Genomic DNA, 21870 nt, shown 5'->3' with positions numbered 1-21870 from the left:
CATCTTCCGCGCTAGAAAAGGGATCATTTACCTGTACTTCTAGCCACTCCTTGCACCAGGGAATTTTCCGACGAGTGTGACATCATACAATCTCACTCATAAGTGTCTTGTTATTTGTTATTGTTGTGTATTTCTAAACAACTGTGCCATATTACATATGAAAGAATAACAATGTGTCGACTGTACACGTTCCTATGCTGCCGTATGCCTCACCAAGATTCTGTTTGGTTTCCTCTTTGTCCTTTGCTGACCCTGGTTGTCCATGGCCATTGTGTGCAGTGTCTCCTAAGTCCTTTTCCATCTAACTGTTCCCCCTGGCATCACTCAGTGGTTTGCCTTCAAGTGTTTCCTTACGTCTTAATCAAAGCCCGATCATTTGGCGTGTTTCTCTGTGGCCTGCCTTTCTTGTAAATTGATAGTTATAAGCTTAGAGGCTTAGTAAGGTTGGTTGGCTCGTGCAAGACTGCTTCTTAGGTGCTTTCTGCTGCTCTCTTACTCCTTTCTTACCGCCCATCCTTCTCTTCTGATGTTAGCAAGAATAAATTATAATTAGTTATTGTTCATCGTTGCCCAGACCCATTGATCTTTTAGGGATTAAGAGATGACATTTGGGGGTCAGTAAGATAGCTCAGTAGGTAAAGGTGCTTGCCACAAAGTCTAGAAAGCTGAGTTCAATCCCCAGGACCCACATGGTGATAGGAAAGAACCAATTCTCTCAAGTGTGCTCTCTGACCTCTGTGTGTACACGATGGGATGCATGCATGCACAATGAAATGCATGCGTGCGCATGCGCACACACAACACACACACACACACAATAAATAAATGGATTTAATATTTTGATATTTTATCATCTATTTTTATCCATTGCAATAGTCCTATAAAAGAATAGTATCCATCATCAACTATTTTATTGCTGTGAGATATAGGAAAGGAAATAAAAAGTTCTATTCAAAATTCAGCCTTAACACCTTGTGAGAGTAACAGGAAGGCTACTTGGATTTTGTTTGACTTGGGTTTTACTGTTATTACTAGATCATAGATTTAAGTGTGTTTTGTGTTGATCCATAGCAGCTATTGTTATTAAATTATTCCTCTTAATTCTTTATTCTCAATTGCTTTATGACTGCACTTTGGGTCCTGTTCAAACTCCCTTCCGAGTCATTTCTTACTTGCCTACAGAGATGTTACTTTTGGGCCAGTCAGACACAGCTCCTGTCCCTTCCCAGTGCCAAGCTTTATTAATAACTCAAGGTGGCCCAGATGCCCAGGCAAAGAGAGATTCCTGAGATTGAAGCGTCATCCACACATCTTGTGTCTCACAGCAGTGGCGACAATTTAGAGTAACGGAGGGAAGCTATAAGTGGGGTTTCCAGAGCTCCCCAGTTTAAAGTGTGCATCAGGAGACACTACACATCGCACTCCAGAGGATTAGCCTCTCAGGGATATTCCCTTAGGGTCTGGGCTTGTCGACTTGAGAAGTCTTCTTCTACTAACTTCCTGCTACAGGCCTCCATGGACGACAGCTCTTCCTCCTACAGCTATTCCTAGTCCGTTTACATGCAGGTTTGGTTGGCTAGAAGAAATGACCTGGCCACCTGTTTCCTTTTTAATTCCCCAAAGGACCTTCCTCAGGAAGGGGAGGGGACAGGCCTCAGGCCAGCTGCTGTTTTCCTTCCAGACACCTTCTTTACTTTCTGACCTGACAAGGAAATAGACAGCTTTTGTATCACTTACTCATATTTCCTGAGAGCTGGTGAGATTTGATGTCATGTATTTATTTACTCAACCTGGTTCTTCAGTCAACAGTGCGCTCCTTTTCTGTGTCCAGTTTTCTTCAGCATTGTGAATTATTTATATGTTGTCTCAAATGCATGTTCTCTGAAGTTCTTGTATTTTACACGTTTATTATATCTCATGTGATGGTCACAAAATTATTATATTAATAGTATTAGGGCTTGTAAATGTGAAGATGGATTTTTTAAAATTTTATAGCTAAAACAACCCATAGAATTTCTTGTAAACATTTTTCAAGTGTTTGCAACTGTTGAGTAATTGATCTCCCCGAGGTCTTTCTCCTGTGAACTCAAAGTCTGTGTCCTTTCAACAACAGATCCTCCCTACCCACTGTCCCCAAGCAGCAGTTCTCAATCTGTGGGTCACAACCCCTTTGGGGTTCAAAGGACCCTTTCACAGGGGTCACCTAAGACCACATAAAACACAGATACTTGCAGTATGACTCATAACAGTAGCAAATTACAGTTATGGAGTAGCAGCGAAAATGGTTTTATGGTTGGGGGTCAGCACCGCATGAAGAACTGTGTTATAGGGTCACAGCATCAGGGTCACTGCCCCCACTCTCTCCTGTCTTCTGAGGCTGCTTTGCTTTTTAACTTGTGGAGATTTGGGCTCAGACTTTGCTTTATGCTTTGGCTTTTGCACGTGTACAGCAAAAGGTTTAATATCCAATGCCGTTTGCAGTAACAATCCCTGCTAGTGCCCTCATGGGGTCTTTTATGCAACCCTCCAAATTCCAATCGCAATTCCCTGTCATCTTTACTCGAGAGGTGTCCTGACCTTTATAGCATGGGTTTCCTTGCTTGGCTTTCACCTATTTACGCTTTTCTCAGCGCACTCCGCTTAGTTTCCCTAGCTGTGTGTTCTCTGTTACGACCTGTTCCACCCTCTCGACGGTATTTGTGATATGTTTTCAATTAAGTATGACAAGAGCGTTCCCCATTACTCTATATCATTCCACTCAATAAACAGACTACAGTGTATTATGTACTCTCTTGTTGATAACCAGCGATTTGGGGGAGCAGTTACTAACATTTTTGCACATGGTTTCCGCTGCACATGTACATACATGTCCAGTTCCATCTTCTTTTTTTTTTTTGAACATTTGCCTCTGAATAGAACTTCTGCACCATGAGACAGATAAAAGTAAAAATAATATTATATGAAACTTACTTAGCAGATAGGCGATAGTCCTCTAACCGTTTTCCAGACGGTACACAGCTTGAACCTCCAATAGCAGGACAGGGCTCTGGTGGCCACAGCTGCACTCTTATTGGCTACTGTCACATTTATTCCCACCATTCTGTGGGCTGTCTTACAGGGTGTCGCTCTGGTACTATCCTTCATTTATTTACTGGCCATTTTGAGTTTATTCCCCTGTGAAATGGATGTTTCAATTTGCAACCCAGCTTTTCTTCATGGTTTGGAAGCCTTACGCATTCTGTGAATGGGTTCTTCCCTGATTATGCATATTAAAATTATTTGTCATGTATTGTGGCTATATTCCCTTCCTTTTATATCATCTTTGATAAATGTTTATTCTTAATTTCCATACACTTGAGCTGTTGTGAGGTTTTTCAGAGTTGCTTTAAGATGCTCTAAGTGGCCTTTTATTCTAATTTGTGTCTCTCACTGGAAGAACGAGAGCTTAAGTGTGCTTTCTGTATGTCCAAATTGCCTCATTACGAAGAGTTTGGCAGACCTTCTCTTCAGAGAGAATGTCAGTGACATTAACAGCACAGTGCCGTATACTGGAAAACTCTTTGTTCATAGTCCCAATTAGGTCCCCTGGACCAACCAGTAAGTCATTATCATTCTGCTTGGCTCTGCACCAAGAAATGGATTCTAAAATGTATATGACATGATTATCTTGATTTCTGTAACTCACTACCGTGTGCCATCCTGTGCCATCCTACAATGCTGTTATAATGCATATGGGGACAGTATGGGCATATGTCCCCTCCTGCAACGGGGCAGAAAGCTCTTTGACACCAGATCCGCTAACGTATCTCTGTATTTTCCATGATGCTTTGTTCAAAATAAGTACCTAGAGGGGTGAAACGTTCATTATTCGGAATCCATCCCAAAAGAACATAAAAAAACATGGGATGTTTACTGTCATCCTATTATCAATGAACAGTTGTTGGTTACCCAAACCACTCTTCCACCAGTGGATATAGTTACCCATCGTTTTTACACCTTCCTGATGAATGGCTGACTTGACGTCCGTGTCCTTTCCTGTGCTGTGGGAAGGCCCACAGAAGGGTTGTTAATGAGCGCTACTAAGAACCTTGGATGAGTCAAAAGCTGAATGATCTTTTTCTCCGTCTGTCTCTGTGTCTATCACCTCTCTCTCTCTCTCTCTCTCTCTCTCTCTCTCTCTCTCTCATTTCTTTGCTTTGGATAAAGTCAGTAGATCCTGTCATTCATCTGCTTTTCAGATAGAGATGAGTCCCCTGGAGAATGCCATCGAGGTGTTGGAGAATAAGAACCAGCAGCTGAAGGCTCTGATCAGCCAGTGTCAGACGAGGCAGATGCAGAACATCAACCCCTTGACCATGTGCCTCAATGGAGTCATAGATGCCGCCGTGAATGGTGGGGTTTCCAGGTACCAAGAGGTGAGGACTGACAGTCGCCAGAGAAGAACTTGTCAGTGGAGATGCCTTGGGGTTCTGTGAATCTTCTTGTGCAAATGTGGGCCCCTTATCAGTGGCAGATGGCTGCAGTCAGCACAAATGCAGTCCTTTGCAGAGCAGAACAAATGGATAGCCAACGTCTTGTGCAGCTGGTGCATGTATTTCACGGTCATGATGAGGTGTGTGTGTGTGTGTGTGTGTGTGTGTGTGTGTGTGTGTGTTGGGATGAATAAATGAAGAAAGGAGCTCAGAACTGTTTAACAAATGTCTACCTAAAATAATTTGCAAAATCAAGGAGGACCGTGGGTATAGTCTTGTGGTTGTTTTTGTTTGTTGATGATCCTTTAGGTGGACTTTCCTTCCATTTTTATAATAGGCTGAAAGTCCGTCTTGGCCACATTGAATCTTAAGACAATTTATTTTAGTTTATAATTTATTATTATAGCTTATTGGCTTGGGTCTGCTTTCTTTTTCTTTTTATTTTTTAATTTTAATTTTAATTTTTTTTTGCCAGAGATGCTTAGTGTACAAGCTCTGGCTTTCTGAATGCTGCCTGTGACCAACTGCCCAAAAAAATTTCATATTTCATAATTGTGCTATTTCTCTATATATGCTGAGCCTTAGAAAAGTAATGTGTGTCTTTCACTCTCGTGGTAACTCCCCCAGGGTAGTCTGACTGTCCCTTCTCTTCCTAGGCATTCTTTGTCAAAGACTACATTTTAAGTCATCCTGAAGACGGGGAGAAGATAGCACGGTTGAGAGAGCTGATTCTTGAGCAGGTAAGACGGCAGGAGCAGTCATTCTGTCTACCCTGGCCTGTGTGACAAGAGTAGCCTCCTACCGGCGTCTGCATGAACAGCCGCACTCCTGTGGCAGTAAGTAGACACCTGAAGATTCAGTGGGCTAACTTCTACTCTTTCCTCCCACTTGGAGGCAAGAACAAACTTAACAGTGAGTAACATCGCATGTGGTCTCTTTGAACGTCCTTCCCTAAGGCGTACTGCAGACCTGTTGCTCGCTTGTCCCTCAAAATCTCATGCTCAGATCAATTCAGGCCGCCTCAAGATCAGGAATAAGTACATGAATGGATGGGCCTGGTACGTAAGTGCCATGAAGGAGTGTCAGTCAGTAGAACTGGCTTTGCAGCAAAGCTGTGTTTTGCAGATAAAGCCCAGAGGTTGTGTTCTGTGGACTGATTAGGGACGCTCGTTGTTTTCTACTTCACATTTTTCTTATTTTGTGTCTTCAGGGCCTGAGAACTAGAGTTGACAGTTCTGCCCCTTGCTGTGCGCTGTTGATAGCTGCCTGAAAAGGGATTGCAAACCTCTGAGATGGTAGACAGAGTTGGAAATCTGGGTTAAGCGGGAAATAATTTTGTCCCCAAGAAAAGTAGAGTATTATGACATGGGACAAAAGCATCTCTTCCTACTTGATACTATGAAATTAACCAATAAACCTTGGTTTTAGACTGGAACATAAGAATAGGGTTGTGATGGGTTTTAGTTTGTTTATGGTCTCTAGGTATTATCCACAAAATAGTGATATGGTTGAGGGGAGATGGGGCTGTGGATGAGGGCAGGTGAACTAGTTCAGGGAAAAGGGACTTAGGCCCACAAAAAAAAAAAAAAACAGAGAATTCAATAACGTTCCAGCATGGCTCTAGGAGGGTCACAGTTGCAGGATTGCATCAAGACCTTTACAGGGTTGGTTTCTTAAAGTCTCTGTGTTTTTATCTGAGCTTCGTCTCTCAGAAGCGGTCTCCTTCAGGTTCTGTCTTTTGTGGTCAGTCTGAATAAATTCTTTCCCCAGAATTAAAACAGCAGCTCAGAGGGAAGAAGCTTTTCAAGAAAATGGAGGTAGACTTTACTGTGTTGTGCCTAGCATTGCTTATGGAACCCAATGGGAAGAGCTGTAGCCAGGAAATGTGAGGTCTCTGTTGTAGTGAGGAGCTGCGGGCTGCGTTCCTGCCACCCAGATCCCGGCTGCCTGGCTAGCTTATGCCCTGAAATAACAACACACAAACTGTATTCATTTAAACACTGCCTGGCCCATTAGTTTCAGCCTCTTACTCACATCTTGATTAACCCATATATAATAATCTGTGTAGCACCACAAAGTGGTGCCTTGCCGGGAAGATTCTAGCGTATGTCCATCTTGGGTCGGAGCTTCATCGCGTCTGGCTCAGAGAGGAGAGGTATGGCATCTCTCTGAGCCATCTACCTCACTTCCTTCTTCCTGTTCTGTCTACTCCACCCACCTAAGGGCTGGCCTATTAAATGGGCCAAGGCATGAAATCAACACAAACAGAAGACTTTCCCACATCACTCTGTTATAGAACAGTTGACATAAAAGTCTATCATGTAACCTTGGGCATGACATCGTTTCACGGGACCATCAATTAGGAGTTAGACTGTGGAGGTCACCATCCTTCCTGAACCTCTGTCTGGTTGACATGGAGATTTCTTCAACAGATACATCCAGCTGCCTGATCTGTAGGAGCTGATTCAGTTGTGGAGAGCCACTTGGCCTATGATCCCTGTCTTCTCAATGACCCACTTCTAAGACTGAGTGGAAAGTATAAACCCTTGCCATTTGGATCCAACAACTTTGAAAGCCTAATAAAATTCCAAAGAGGCCCTGGGCTCAACGGATTTGGCCGGCCTGCTATATAATGCATCATTCTCTGTAGATTGCTGCTTCTTCTTGAGCCACAGGCAGGAAGCCCCAGACTCCCCACAATGAACTCCCTAATCTCTATGCTGGAGTCCACTCCCTGAGGACCCAAGTGACATTATCTGAGCCAAAGAAAGGTGACCCAACAGCTGTTTAAAATGGAGAAGGTCAGCAGCTGCTGTAGTTCGTCGTGACTCTTGGGTCCCGCCCATCTCCTCATCCCCAGTCGGTTTCTCCCTCTGTGCATCCGATGCGCTCCAGTGTGTCCCTCCTGTTCATTTCAGGGTGCTTATCTCTGTGGAAAGGTGCTGGCAGGAGAACGCCTCCAGAGGAGACGTTGCCACAGCCCTATCTCAGAGAGAAGGTGCTGGGGTGCTCTAGCCTGTGGAGGTCAGACCCGTCTAACCCTGAGTTTTTATCTAGCCTCTTCACAGACGCAAAGCTGCAAGCACCCAGGTGTTGCACAGCTTGCTTTCCTCCCAGACTGGAGTTTGCTGAAGCGCAGATAGCTGCTGTTCAAAGCCGCGAAGTCACAACTACCTGTTGGTAGTTGAATGAGAGAAAGTTGCATGTGTAGGTCCGGTTCCTTTTGGGTCCCTGGGGCAAACTTTCCTTTAAGGCAGGAGCCCTTGTGATATTAGAGTAAGGAAACCAGAATAATATTTTTTAAAGAAAAACAAATGGTATAGCAACTGCTACAGAGTTCCTTATCTTTTTTTTTTTTAATTTGTCCTCTAGAAAATTTTTTGAGAATCTCTTGGGGTTAGGAGTCTGATGTAGGAGAGAGGCTGCCATCCTAGAAAAAGATTTGCTTGGCCCTCCAAACAGGAAACAGCTCCTGCCCCATTCCCTGCCCATCCTAGGGAGGGGGCGAGGGGGCCAGGGATCCATAGCCACTAAAGAGGGTTATCATTAAAGATATGAACTACACAGGGAAGGAGCTCAGGGAAAATGAAGTAGGAAGGTCAAGTCTGGGGAGTCAGCCATACCCAGATTGAAATCCCCATTTGTTACTTACCACATGTAGGACGTTTTGGATCCTGTTTCCTCATCCAAAGAGCTGCAGTTGTTCACATTCACTGGATGGAGCAGGTCTGCAGTAATGTATGGTTCACAGCAAACCCCCTTGAGACATAGCCACTGATGCGGGTTTTTCCTTTTCAAGGCACAGATTCTGGAATTTGGCCTGGCCGTGCACGAGAAGTTTGTACCTCAAGATATGAGACCCCTTCACAAAAAACTGGTGGACCAGTTCTTTGTGATGAAATCAAGCTTTGGGATACAGGTGTGTGCTGGAGGGTGGCCGTGGGGATTTTAGCCGCTGCCATTGCTTTCTGTGAGTCGATGGATGAAAAATCCAACAGTGACATCTTTTGGTCCTTCTGCAACATTGCACGTTTTCCAGGGACCTTTTAATATTGCAATTGCATTCCTGCCGCTGGCTATATTTACCCTTCATGGAAGCAAAATAAAAAAGTCTTATGTTGGAAGGCTCAATAATACTGACATTTATAATTGGTCCCTATGTAAAGATGTTGAAGATGTATATGTAGTAGATTAAAGTACATCATAGGTCAGCCGCTCTAATACAACGTGTTCTTTACCTCCTTTTCAGGAGTTCCCTGCCTGTATTCAAGCCAGTCCTGTCCATTTTCCTAATGGGAGCCCTCGTGTGTGTAGAAACTCGGCCCCTGCTTCCATGAGTCCAGATGGTACCAGGGTAATTCCTCGACGCAGGTAAGTCATACTCTGAATTACCTTACAATTTGCCAGCCCCACAAGATGATGAGGAATGGTTCTCTCATTCTTTATGGTACAGTTTGTCAGATTCACTATTTCTTAATGAAATAATTAAGCCGCGAGGCAGCTGCAGACATCTGCCACTGGTAAAACAGCAGCACCACGAGAAATAAATAAACCCAAGCATTCGATTATATCGAGGCAAACAGGAGACAACAAAATGGGATGTGTCTTTTTTCCCCTTGGTGTTATGCCGTGCCAGCGTGTGATAAAATACAGTTCTGAGACCCAGCTAACGACTGTTTTCTTCCCCCTGCAACAGCCCATTAAGTTACCCAGCTGTCAACCGGTATTCCTCGTCCTCGCTGTCCTCCCAAGCCTCTGCTGAAGTAAGCAATATTACAGGGCACTCAGAAAGCTCTGATGAAGTCTTTAACATACAGGTACTTGATCAGCTTTTTGTCTGCTCGTGTTTATTCCGTTTCTGTCCTGCATCATCAGTGTCTATTCTTCTGGGCTCATGGACAGACCTGCAAGCAAGAATTTGACCTAAGGACCAACCTTCTAAAAACTCTCAGTATCGCTTTGTTGGCCTTTGGGATCCACAAAGCTGTTTTTCTCCAAACTGCCCATCACTTTAAGAACATATACACAAGCACTAGAGAGGTCCGGGCAGGCTGCCCAAGCTTAGCTTTCAGATTGACCTTGGTAGTTCTTTGCTTCTTGGGTCCTGGATTCTTGGGGCATGTCGATATACACCATCTGCCTCGTAGTGTTCCAACGTGGTTCTTTAAGAGTTCCCTTGTGGCTTGAGGCCCTATTATAAAATTTGCATACCTATATAAGAACATTTTCTGTAATAAAAAAAATAGAAGAAAATACTAAGTTTATAAAGGTGTTTTGGAGCTCATGGGAGTCTTAAAGCATTTTGTTTTAGGATAGTAAAATAAAGCTGTATTTCCTACCACTGCCTTTGGAAACAGCCACAGTGCAATTCCCATTGTGTGCTTTGAACACATGACTTTGAAGAAGTAGGAAGCAGATTGTGTGCCTTGCAGAAACACTCAGCATGTTTAGAGCTAGAGGCCTTAGTGAACAAAGCACTTACTGCCAAGCGTGGTGACCCATGTGGTGAAAGGACGGCACCGCTGTTCCTGACCTGCACACGCATGCAATGACAAATGCACACCCGCACAGGAGAGGAACACACGTGCACCACACATACCATGGCACATGCACACTCACACAGGAGAGGAGTACATGTATGACACACATACACGATAGCACATGCACATTCACACAGGAGCAGAGTACATGTGTACCACACACACACATACCATGGCACATGCACACTCACACAGGAGAGGAGTACATGTATACCACACACACACACACACACACATGAAGGCACATGCACAGTCACACAAGAGCAGAGTACATGTGTAACACACACACACATACCATGGCACATACACACTCACACAGGAGAGGAGTACATGTATACCACACACACACCATGGTATATGCACACTCAGACAGCAGAGGAATACATGTGTATCATACACACGATGGCACATGCACACTCACACATTAAGAGGAGTACATGTGTAACACACACACACACACGATGGTACATGCATACTCACACAGCAGAGGAACACATGTGTATCACACTCACACAGGAGGAAAACACATGCATACCACACATAAGCCATGGCATGTGGACACTCACACATGAGAGGTCCCTTCAGCCGTAGTGGAAATCTCAGGTGCCTGATTAATCCAGGCAAACTTCCTTGTCCGGCTGAGTTAATGGCCTTTGGGGGTTTTGTTTCTGTCTTTTGCTAATTTGAGAAGATACGTGTTGGTGTTTTGTTTCAAGTGTCACGATGAGCTGGCGCTCCTAACCACCTATGACAATCTCTCCGTTTCCAGCCCAGCCCATCTACCTCGAGCCTGAGCTCCACTCACTCTGCTTCACCTAATGTGACGAGCTCTGCCCCATCGAGCGCCAGAGGTCAGTGCAGAGCTGGGAATGGGGTGACTGGTACCCAAGGCATCTTCCCGAACCCAGGAACTGTGGCTTCAGTGGTCCGTACTGTAGGCAACTGCCACAACACTTGGTTTTCCAAGAGCAGGCCCCACTTGGCTACCACACTGATAATTTCTCTGTTTCTCTTCCCAGCTTCTCCTTTGTTGTCTGACAAACACAAACATTCCAGAGAAAACTCTTGCCTGTCCCCAAGAGATAGACCATGCAGTGCCATTTACCCAACACCTGTGGAGCCTTCCCAGGTACTCCTGTGGGTGAATCAGAAGCCAGAAAATGGGGAAGTGTGGGGTTGTTTGTGAATCTCTGCAGAAGCACACAGTAGCTGCTGAAAGCAAGCAGTATCCAGGCCAGCTGGGTGAAGAGTCGGCCCGCCTCCTGTCTCTGCCACTGTCAGGACGCCATCTGACTCATAAGTCTAGAGCAGTGGTTCTCAGTCTCCTAATGCTGCGACCTTTTAATACAGTTCTTCATGTTGTGGTGACCCCCAGCCATAAAATTATGTCCATGCTACTTCATGACTGTATTTTGCTCCTGCTATAAATCGTAATGTAACTATCTGATGCGCAGGCTGTCCAATTCAACTCCCTGTGTTCTAGAGGGCTGTCTGCATTGCAGCTTCAACAGCAAAGCAGAGAGAGAATGTCTGGGTTCTTCTTCTTTACAACCTGCTCACTACGGCTACAGCAACATCCCAAGGGGAAGCTAATGAATGAACCATCTGTGTGTGTGTCTGCATGTGTATGGAGCAGAAGTCTGGGGATGGGGAACCCCTTAAGTTAGGGGAAGACTACTGCTTTTGCCCAGAACTTCCTGTTTTCGCATAGCTCTTGAGGATAGCTACAGCTGATTCCCACCTTCCACTCCCTCAGCCCCCAACCCCTCAGCACAGGGGCGATCTCTTTGCCTTTGCCATTTTTCTTCCGTGCATTATCAGGAAGCAACTGTGTCCTGGAGATGTTCCTGAACCCCTCACAGGAGCTAGGGAATGTGGTTCTGCCTGTCACTCAAACCTTACCTAAAATGATTCCTCTCAACCTGAGTGAGCGCAGGGCCACAGGCTCAGCCCAGAGGCAACTATGTGCATTGGAGGGTGGGTACAAAATTGAAGGTTTATGTTGTAGCCCTGAGTTGTAACGTTTGTTTGGAACTAATTTTAAGAGCAGAGCAAACTGTTTCTGCTCCCGCTAATTTCTCTGTTTTTCTACACCATCCTGGCAGAAGTCTGTAGCTGCATCTGGAAATGGATGAGAGCGAGTGGGATTTGGCTTGATTGGTTTATCTTTGCTGATTGTGTGATCTTCCCGAAAGGCCCAGGAAGCCGCCTCTGCGCAGCACTGATGGCTTGCAGAAATGATTGCTGAGTGCGTTTGGCTGACCCAGCTAACCAGTTTTATTTCCCATTGTCACTGGCAATGCGAGGGGATTTCACAGTTTGTTTCATCTGCTCTAAGAGAACGTGTGCCAGCAGGGGAAACTCTGAAGGGCGCCCTTGATTAGTCCCAAGTTCTCTGCCTTGGGTGAAATCTGAAACAGTACCTGTGCTACCCAAACTGCAGTAATGTACAGCTGTTGTAGGTGTCCACTGTTTCTTTCCATGAATGAGATAGAGCCATGTAAAATTGGTAACTGTGTAGGTTAGAAATTATAGATCATTCATCACCTTATGTTTTTTACCTGCTCTGGGGTTTCAGCCAATAGAGTTCACCCATATAGTAGGTGTTTGGACTGCTGTTTCTCCTCTAGTTCCTATGCATATAGGTCAGGCTGCCATTCTAGCAATATGCACTTAGAGAACATCGTACCTAGCTGATATTTAATATTAACTTTCCCTATGTTTATTATGAGTTATTATATAATTATAACTATTAAAAACTAAATAAATGTATTAAGCATTTATATTTAATATGAAGCACAGTTTTCATTGTGTTTCTTTCAGAAAATTTAAGGCTCTGTCCCCCCCTTTCTACTTAAATATAGTTTAATTCTTTGTTCATTACACCATATAGAAAATGTTTTGAGCAAACAGTTTCATAAGGAGATAACCATATCATTTTCTAAAAGGTATCTCAGCGTATTACATCACAAATATTTGTCTTTTCCCTTTCCAGAGAACGCTGTTTAATCATATTGGAGATGGGGCCTTGCCACGCAGTGATCCCAATCTTTCTGCACCTGAGAAAGGTGGGTGTCATCCAACCCCTCGGGGGCCCTAGAACGTGTCAGGGTTTGTTGTGTCCTCATCTTCTCCAGTCTGTCATGTGCCATGTGGCAATCAGGACAGTTGTGATCTTCAGGGAATTAGTGAAAGATGCATTCGTGATCCAGTCTCCATCCCCTATAAAGGGCAGCATCTGAGCAATTTAGGAACGAACCCCTCTGTGTAATGACTTCCTGTTGTTTAGCCAGCCCAGGTGAAGCCTGTACTTTCTGAAGCAAAGTTGCCACTTAGGCCAGCAGTTCACATAATCGAAGCAGCTAGTCCTCAGATTGATTCCACGGTCCGCGTCCCTTGTCTCATTCTCACAGCTCCTCCGGGCTGCTCGTCTGTGGTTGTGGTGACTCGGACAGGCTCTTGTACAATTAAACACTGTGTAAGCATTGCAGTCCAGTGCATAATGGAGTGTGCCCCGCCTCGAGGTCGTGCACGCACACAAAGAACCAAACGCTTGTCCATGGTAAATAGCCAATTAGCATCGTGCAGAAGAAGAAGGGCACCCCGGCAACTGTGGGTATGGGGACGCACAGTAAGTCACCCATTTGCCTCTCTCAGGGTCGTCAGGCCTCAAAAATAGCAGGCTCTCCAGCCAATGAGTCAAGACTCACTAATGAAATGTCCCGGGAAAGTGCATTTTAATTGCTCCCCATTAAGAACTAGGCTGTATTACCATGTACATTAACATTAAAACTTCCCAAAGGGAGGTAAAAATTAGTGAGGACCTAGCCAAAATTATTTTAAAGTATGGAATTAGCTTTCATGTTGTAAGTCGAGCATTGGTCTTTATCAGTAGAAACTGGGATCGTGTTGCTATTTTTACCCACTGTGCTAAAGAAACCCACGGAGAAAATATAAAAGGAATAGAGGAAAAAATTACTTTTAAAATAATCCTGCCCCATTAAGTCAAAGCAGTAATTTGGAAGAACAAAGCATGGCAATCCTCACTGGGTCCATCAGATGGCAGTGTCTGCGCAGGAAGCAAGCCGGAACTCTGGTTTAGTCTTCTCTACAGAGTGTCTGCTCATAGCCTTGTGTGTCCTGCCCCGCTTCCTAGCAGGACTCTCCCTATTTCTACATCTTGGACTGCAGATGGGTTACAGAATGAGAAGGGCGTATCAGCAGTCCAAGTTGCTTCCTCAGGACTTAGCTAGTGTGATCTCTCGATGCAGGAAGAGTCCTTTCTGGACAGCACCGGGCAGGGAGATGGCATGGCATCCTCAGACCGGTCCAAGGTCCTTCCACCACGCAGTTGAAATGCGAGAGTGCCACTTGCCTCCCCGCCTCCTTTAGATGACACTGGTCCAGAAATGTCTACAAATAGACGGATGACTGGAGTTTCCATCTGTGCTCTGGCATCTAAACACATTCGCAATTCTCAGCAGGTGGCTACTCTCTGGCATGGAGATTTGAGGTCCGGTTGGACAGCTTGAGAGAAATAAAGAGCCACGCTGTTAGCCAATTAAATGTCGACTCTGACTGTCAAGTAACCAATTAGAGAGCTTTAGTATTCAGGGAGTTTCCTGCTTGTTTGGGGCTTAGGGTTTTGTGGGTTTTTTTGAAACCAGTTGATTTTTTTTTCCCCATTCTGGATAATTCCGACTTTCTCCTAAGATCTCAAACATCTGAAAGGCAAAGCTGGATCTTGTGTTTTTAGCCTTGTTATTCCCTTCCAGCTGTGAATCCCACCCCTAGCAGCTGGAGCCTGGACAGTGGGAAGGAAGCCAAGAACATGTCGGACAGTGGGAAACTTATTTCTCCTCCTGTCCCTCCAAGGCCCACACAGACTGGTGGGTATTTGAAGCCTTTGAGTGATCACTTTTATAAAAATGAGTCATACTGAGTATTTCGTCTCGTGCTGAGTTCCTCAGAGAATGATAGGCACCTGGTATCTGAGGTAAAAATCTTGCTAGCAACATAATTCACTTCTAGTGCTTGCTCCCGTTCCCTGTACCTCTGCCACACAGCCAGACAGCCCCTTGGGTAAGCTCTGAGCATGCCATCTTCTCTCCTTACCATGCGCAACCCTTCTGGCTCCATGGGCCACTCCTGCTTCCTCTAAACCCTGCTCGTACCAATCTCTGCTAACTCAGCCGCTTTCTTGAATCTTCAACAATGACATCAATGTTTCAGCTGACCCAAATAAGGACCAACTCACAGTGGCTTCGAGCTGCTTCTGACAGCCTAAGTTGTCTGCTGCTCTGAGAGCTAGCACTGTGTCCAGTGGTGGTTACTGCTCAGAGGCCCAACGCAGGAACCTGCACCTCTTGGGAGTGTGGTTCACGAACTCAACCTCAGGTCTTCTCAGCCCGAAGGTTACATCCCTGAAACGAGGTTGAACACAGCATTTTACCAAGCCTAGCATCCGAGTGCTGAAAATGGCTGGGGAGCTTCCAGCCTGGCCATGGGTTCCAGGAGAAATGCAGAGACAGAGCTGACTCGCTTAGGGATTTCCGGTGGGAAAAGGTCATCTTTCCATCTGAACTCACTGCACTTGGTGACTTGCACAAGAGGCAGTTTTAAAAGAGGCCTCCTGCTTTTAAGTGACTGCTTTTTCCAGTAGTCAGGTCTTATGGGTACTTACCCATGTTGGCTGGAGCTTTTCAGATATAGCCAGCCTAAGAACCAAAGAAGATGTGGTGCTGTTTCCTTGGCAAATTTTTCTAGACTAGGCATTCCTGTTTCCTTACTGTATTGTAGCTGTTTGTCCTTTAGTTTCCGAAAGGTGAGAGGTTTCGACAGAGCGAGGAATAACTAATTTTATTAATCATCTTCATTGGTGTATCAGCCTGACTGTGGGAATGTGGGCTGGTCAGCCAAATCATTTGTACTTCGTTGCTGATACATGTACATTCAGGCAGTCTCTATTTTGAAGGCCTGGTGGTGCCCCTGAATATGGGAACTTGAAAGGCATTTTTAAGGAACAATAAGATTGATAGTTCTTACTAAGGAATGAATATTATCGATGTCCTCTGATCTCCTGGGACAGTTCCAATTTGACAACAAGGATGCTGGTGGACCTTTTTTAGGAATGCAGAAAGTACCTTTCCAGAAAAACAGCTCTAAGAATGAGCACTAGGTGCCAGGGCTGCTCTATTGTCTGAGACTGAATCAAAAGCAACAGGAAGCCTTGACCTCTGCCACAGGAGCTGCAGACGTGGAGTCCCCATCAGGGCTGCTTTCTCTGTGCACACATGATTTCCTTCCTAGTCCGCACTCACCACACATGACAACAGAGAGCCAGCACTGATGTTAGGAGCCGGCGAGCAGGGCTGAGGCTGCCCGACCCTGCGGTGTGCTAATGAACTCAGCACAGCCAGCTGACCCTTCTCCTTCCAAGTAGATTGATTGGCAGGACCGCTCTCCCTTCTGCACTGATTGCTTTCGTGGTCTGTCCTGATGTCATTGTCTGTGGTCAGTGTTATGGGGCTGTGCAACTGTCTGTCGTTCCTCCTTTCAGCTTTTCTGTAGGTTTTGACGAGTTATAAGCCTCACAGTGCTGGCTGGAAGAGTGGCAGGTGACCACAAAGGAGCTTAGCACACCTTTGCCAGAGCTACTGTGTGGAACTGGGAAGTGTAGCTTACCCCCACCCTACATCACATTCTATGCTATGCCATTAAGCATAGAGAGCAAGCTCTGGCCCCTAAGGAGACACGGAGCTGCACTACCTCACATGCTGGGTCCCAGGTACCAGACCTGGAAACCCAGGAGAAGCAGAGGTTACTCTTCTTTGCCATGGCAGTGAGTCAGGGGACCGAGGGAAGAAGGCCTAAGGACAGATGTTAGAAGAACAATGGGAAGCTGCTCACCTTTTGTATTGACATGGACAAGTATTCCATCTGCATTGGGATGCAGGAAGATGGGGTGGAACAGAAGGCTTGCTGGATATCTCTATGAGCCTGTTCTAGGCTGCCTGGGTGGCCTTCGCATTCCCATTGCTGCTCAGGCCAGAGACAGCAGCCATCTCCCAAGGACTCCTGGCCCTTCACACCAGAAGTGTTTTATGAGATTGAGTAATGAACAGCATCTGGACTTGGGGGACATAAGAAGAATATTAGCGCGAAGTGTGGTAGCACAACCCGGTAACCTAAGCACTCAGGAGGTGGAGTCAGGCAAATAAGCAGTTCAATGTTACCCACAGATACATAGGGAGTTCAAAACCAGTTTGGATTACATGAAGCCTTGCCAACAAAAACGGAAAAGGGAAGAAAGGAAAGGAAAGGTCATTGGAGCAGTCCGGGCCATACGGTTCTGGTCAGAGCATCGTGTGTGCACCTGTAACTTTTTACTAATGGGCCCATGTCTTGGAGACACCGTCCTCTGTGAGGAATCTGGTCTAGATAGGCACCAGGCGGTTTCTCCTCCTAATGTTTCCCCTCCCCTTGCTGAGGCAGTTTTTACACACTAACTCACCTGCCTGGGTTTGTACATGCATAGGGCAGGCGCCGCTCTCTGGTTTTTCTTCAATGTTCTCTCTCCATCTACAGCTTCACCAGCAAGACACACGACATCTGTCTCCCCATCACCTGCTGGACGGTCTCCGCTGAAGGTAAAGCCCGTCCTTGGACTGGTTCCTTTTTCCTTGAAATCTGACCCTATGTGCATCAACAGGTGCTTTCATTCCTGTGGTCCAGTCACAGAGCCTATCGCAAAAGGGAGGGAAAATGGACCGGAAAGCAGCCTGCTTTTCCCCCTGGAGGGCTAAACCCAAGAATGTGGTACTCTCTGGTGGTTGTTACTGTTGTTTTCAATTATTTGTTTTGTTGTTTAGTAGTAGTAGTAATGGCAGTTTAATTCTCCCAATAGTGGCCATGAGAACTTAACAAACTATAGTCTGCAAATCTATTGACTAAGAAAAGAAATACAGCCGCAGTGTAACTCCTAGGTTTTGACTTAGCCTTTTGATTATATGTATACATATGTGTTTGTACAGATTGAACAACGCCAGTAATTGAGGTCTACTAGATTTTTCTTCTGTACATTTTTGGGCTTTATCGTCAACCTCATGCATTTCGGCAAAGCCAAATTCAACTTGTCCTCTTAATACTTTGTACTAAAGATGTCTCCCATTACAAACTCACACTTGGTCATGGAATACATGATGGTAAAAATGGAAGAAAGCATTCTGGAGAACAAACTAGAAGGTTGCAAGCTCAGATATTCGAATCGTTACATAAATGCAGGCTACCTAACATCTCTAAGCATACAGATCCCTTATGAAGGCAAAGTGTTATTTAGCCTCTGTGCAGACTGAGTCGGACTGGCTCCAAGCCCATGAGACAACAAGAGGTTGGAGTGAGTGTACAAAGGATGCTTTGTACCAGGAACTTAGTGTCCACACCTGCAGTCCTTTGTGTTGATGAGACAGCACTAGCGCCACCAACACTTCGGGACAGGTTGTGACCCCTGGCTGCTCAGGACAGTCTCTGATGGAATCAGAGAAACACCAAAAAAGGAGAAGTCCCCCAAGCAGGGTGGCTTGATTCTGTTGCCAAAAACCCCTGCTGGAAAAGTTCTCTGGGAAGTGCAAATTAGCTTCTAGTTTTGCTGTCGCTCCGAAGCACGGCTGGCTATCACTGTGAAGCCCGTGTGGCCCGCGTGCGTTTGCCGTGGAAGCTGTTGCTTGTCATGATGTGGAGAGGAAGGCAGCACGGCCCTCCCACATCTTTGCACCTGTGAAGCCTCCAAACACTCCCACACGTGGTGATGGAATTACTGTCTGTGTTTCAATTCCATTTTGCAGAGTAGAAATAAGACAATAAGTAATGGAGAGATTAAGTTCTTAAAGAAGGAGGAAGCCTTGCTGGAAAATCCTCACACACCTGTTAGATAGCTCCAGTTAGCAAGCTGATCTTTACTGCATGTATTTGTACTGGCCAGAGGCCGTTGTGTAAAGGAGAGAGGGGGGGGGAGAGGGAGGGAGAGGGAGAGAGAGGGAGGGAGAGAGACAGAGAGAGACAGAGAGACACAGAGAGAGACACACAGAGAGACAGAGAGAGAGACAGACACACAGAGAGAGAGACAGAGAGAGAGATTATACTTTGTGCTGTAACTCCCGGGTTACTTTAGAGGACACACTACTCCCAAGTTTCAAGCTTTCCTATGGCTGGAATGCACTTCTGTATCTTATGTGATAGAATTTAGGGTGTTCCCCCCACAAAGCATCATGATTGTTCCTTTACAGATGACTGAACTTAACCTGTCTTGTTTTGAATTTGATACCTCTTTTTAAAAAAAGATATTGGTGAATTTGGATCTCATAATTCACCATGCTTAATTTTATGTTCCTATTAAATGGAAGGATCCGTGCCCACCGCATTTTTTTTTTTTTAAAGAGAGGCTAGGGGCTGGAGAAGTAACCCAGTCAGTAAAGTGCTTGCCTTGACAGCATGAGGACCTAAGTCCAGTCCCCTGAACCCATATAGAAAAGCAGCTGTGGTATGCTCTACCCACCCCAGTGCTGGGGAAACAGAGTCAGGATCCTTAGAGCTCCCTGGGCAGCCAGCCTAAGGAGGTTGGCAAGCCTCAGGCCAGGGAGAAACACTGTCTTAGAAAAATAAGGTGGATGGCTCCTCAGGAATGACACCCAGCAACCTCTGACTTACACATGCATATACACACACTCGCACACATTCATACATATACATTTGTGTGCACACACATCCACATACACACATAAACACATTCATACACACACACATACACACATCCATACAAACACATCCACAACACACACTCATACACATCTATCTATACAGTCCCACATGCATGTGCACCCACCCACACACATGTACATACAGTCACATATACACACCTGTGTACCCACACACATATCCATGTCCAGTCACACACATACATGCACTCATGCCTGGAGACTAGAGGTGTTGGTAGACTTGGTTTGTCCGCATCTCCTCTCTGGGGCTTGCTAGTGGGCACTTGTCCTCTGTGGGTTCTGTGGGCCTGTATTCCACACTTCCCTGTAAACCCAAGGTCTTTATATGGATACCAGTCAGCCAAGTTGGATTAGGGTCACAGTTCCTTCCCTACACCTCCAAGTCCAGCCAGCCAGCAGGCAGTGGAGGCTAGGGCTTCATCACACGAGTTTAGGGAAACATCTCTAACCACTCTCTCCTCTTCTCGCTTCCCCACCTATGGTGGGAGCAGGGCTCGATACAGTCCTTCACCCCGTCTCCAGTGGAGTACAACTCCCCAGGACTGAGCTCAAACTCCCCGGTCTTGTCGGGCAGCTATAGCAGTGGGATCTCGTCGCTCAGCCGGTGTAGCACGTCGGAAACCTCAGGCTTTGAAAACCAGGCAAACGAACAGTCAGGGCCAGGGCCGGTGCCCGTGCCCTTGCCGGTGCCCATGCCCGTGCCGATGCCCATGCCTAGCTTCAGCGGGTCGGAGGAGCCAGTACGCAAGGAGAGCAAAACCCCGCCCCCGTACAGCGTCTACGAGCGGACTCTGCGGCGCCCTGTCCCGCTACCTCACAGCCTCTCCATCCCTGTCACCTCCGAGCCACCTGCTCTTCCCCCCAAGCCCTTGGCTGCGCGATCCAGCCACCTGGAGAATGGGACCCGAAGGACTGAGCCCGGCCCGAGGCCCAGGCCCCTGCCCCGCAAGGTGTCTCAGCTCTAAGTCACTTTTCTATGTACCTGCGATGAATTCTTTGCGATGAATTCTTTGCCGTTTACAAAATAAGTCTGATGAGAAGACATTTAGTGTAGGCACTTTAATATCTTACTCAGACCTTTCTTTAAATGAATGGGATTAAATTTGCTTATTAATATAATGTTGCACAATATTAAAAGTTACTGATCTAAAACGCCAGATGTTATATGAAGTATGGCTGAGTCTCATTAAAACGTTTCTCATTTGAAAGTGGTAAATCGTGAAAAAAGACTCCTTTTGTACCTTTTTATGTTCACTTTTTTTTTACATAGTTTAATCTTAAAACCAATACAATATTGTCAAGCAATACAGTGCGTGATGATGTTGTATACCTTTTTTTTGAATACTTGATACTCTGAGAAAGCTGATCGTGTCTGTGCACGTTCTAACACAATGGCCCTTCCTTAAGAAGACTCTAGTAATTAACGTGTCGGGTTTGGCTCTCCCCTTGATCAGAGTGTTAAGTCCGCATCCTCAGAATTGAAGGTTAAAGCAGGCTAGTTGGATGCGATGCTTAAGGCTTGCTCGGATTGGGACAGGAAGTTGTTCTGACGTCTGACAGCTGTCTACACTCTTTTAACTCTGTGTTGTGAATCGTTTGCTAAATTTTTAAATGCTCTGACACCATGCTATCTACTGTATTACTTTCCAAGGTGCAAATTGCTTTCGGAGTTCCAATCAGCTAGATTAAGCAAAAGACCCGAGGAGAAGTGTTTACTTGAATTTTGTGCTTCCTCAGCTTGATGATTTCCTATCTAAAACGTGCCGGCGACGAAGAGCAGACGTTCAAGGATTAAATAGGCACAAATTACTGTGTCCCATTAACAAGGATTTGGGAATCAATACAGGACAGTATTAAATCAATAGTGGGAAGGAAGACAAAACCTTAGTGAAAATATGTTAATGTGATAGAATGCTAAGAGGACTTTGAGAAAGTGAGGGCATTAACATCCAACCCTGCATAAAATAAGGAATTCTCCAAACTCTCCCTTCTCACGGGGATAGGTTAGCTTCTCAGCTCATCCCACGGTCCTTTGGTTGGGGGCGGAGGGCTGTGGAGCATTCTAGCGTGGTGTGGCAGCGTAGC

The 21870-nt window shown here is 45.6% G+C and overlaps 1 protein-coding gene across 2 annotated transcripts in view; it reads left to right on the top strand.

Moving 5' to 3' along the window:
* The window catches only part of Dock4 (dedicator of cytokinesis 4), a 412188-nt gene extending 391409 nt beyond the window's left edge, over window positions 1–20779 (top strand). For both annotated transcript variants that reach the window (XM_038335987.1, XM_038335988.1), the window contains exons 42-52: window positions 4239–4415; window positions 5129–5212; window positions 8272–8391; window positions 8722–8843; window positions 9169–9289; window positions 10782–10863; window positions 11032–11141; window positions 13008–13080; window positions 14788–14901; window positions 17600–17661; window positions 20277–20779. In XM_038335987.1, the coding sequence (XP_038191915.1) occupies window positions 4239–4415; window positions 5129–5212; window positions 8272–8391; window positions 8722–8843; window positions 9169–9289; window positions 10782–10863; window positions 11032–11141; window positions 13008–13080; window positions 14788–14901; window positions 17600–17661; window positions 20277–20750 (1539 nt within the window). In that variant the 3' untranslated portion in view covers window positions 20751–20779. The remainder of the gene's footprint in view (window positions 1–4238; window positions 4416–5128; window positions 5213–8271; window positions 8392–8721; window positions 8844–9168; window positions 9290–10781; window positions 10864–11031; window positions 11142–13007; window positions 13081–14787; window positions 14902–17599; window positions 17662–20276) is intronic.
* Window positions 20780–21870: the final 1091 nt, after the last annotated feature.

This window comes from Arvicola amphibius, chromosome 7 (assembly GCF_903992535.2).
Source record: "Arvicola amphibius chromosome 7, mArvAmp1.2, whole genome shotgun sequence".
Lineage (NCBI taxonomy): Eukaryota > Metazoa > Chordata > Mammalia > Rodentia > Cricetidae > Arvicola > Arvicola amphibius.
This window is presented reverse-complemented; position numbering and strand designations above follow the sequence as displayed.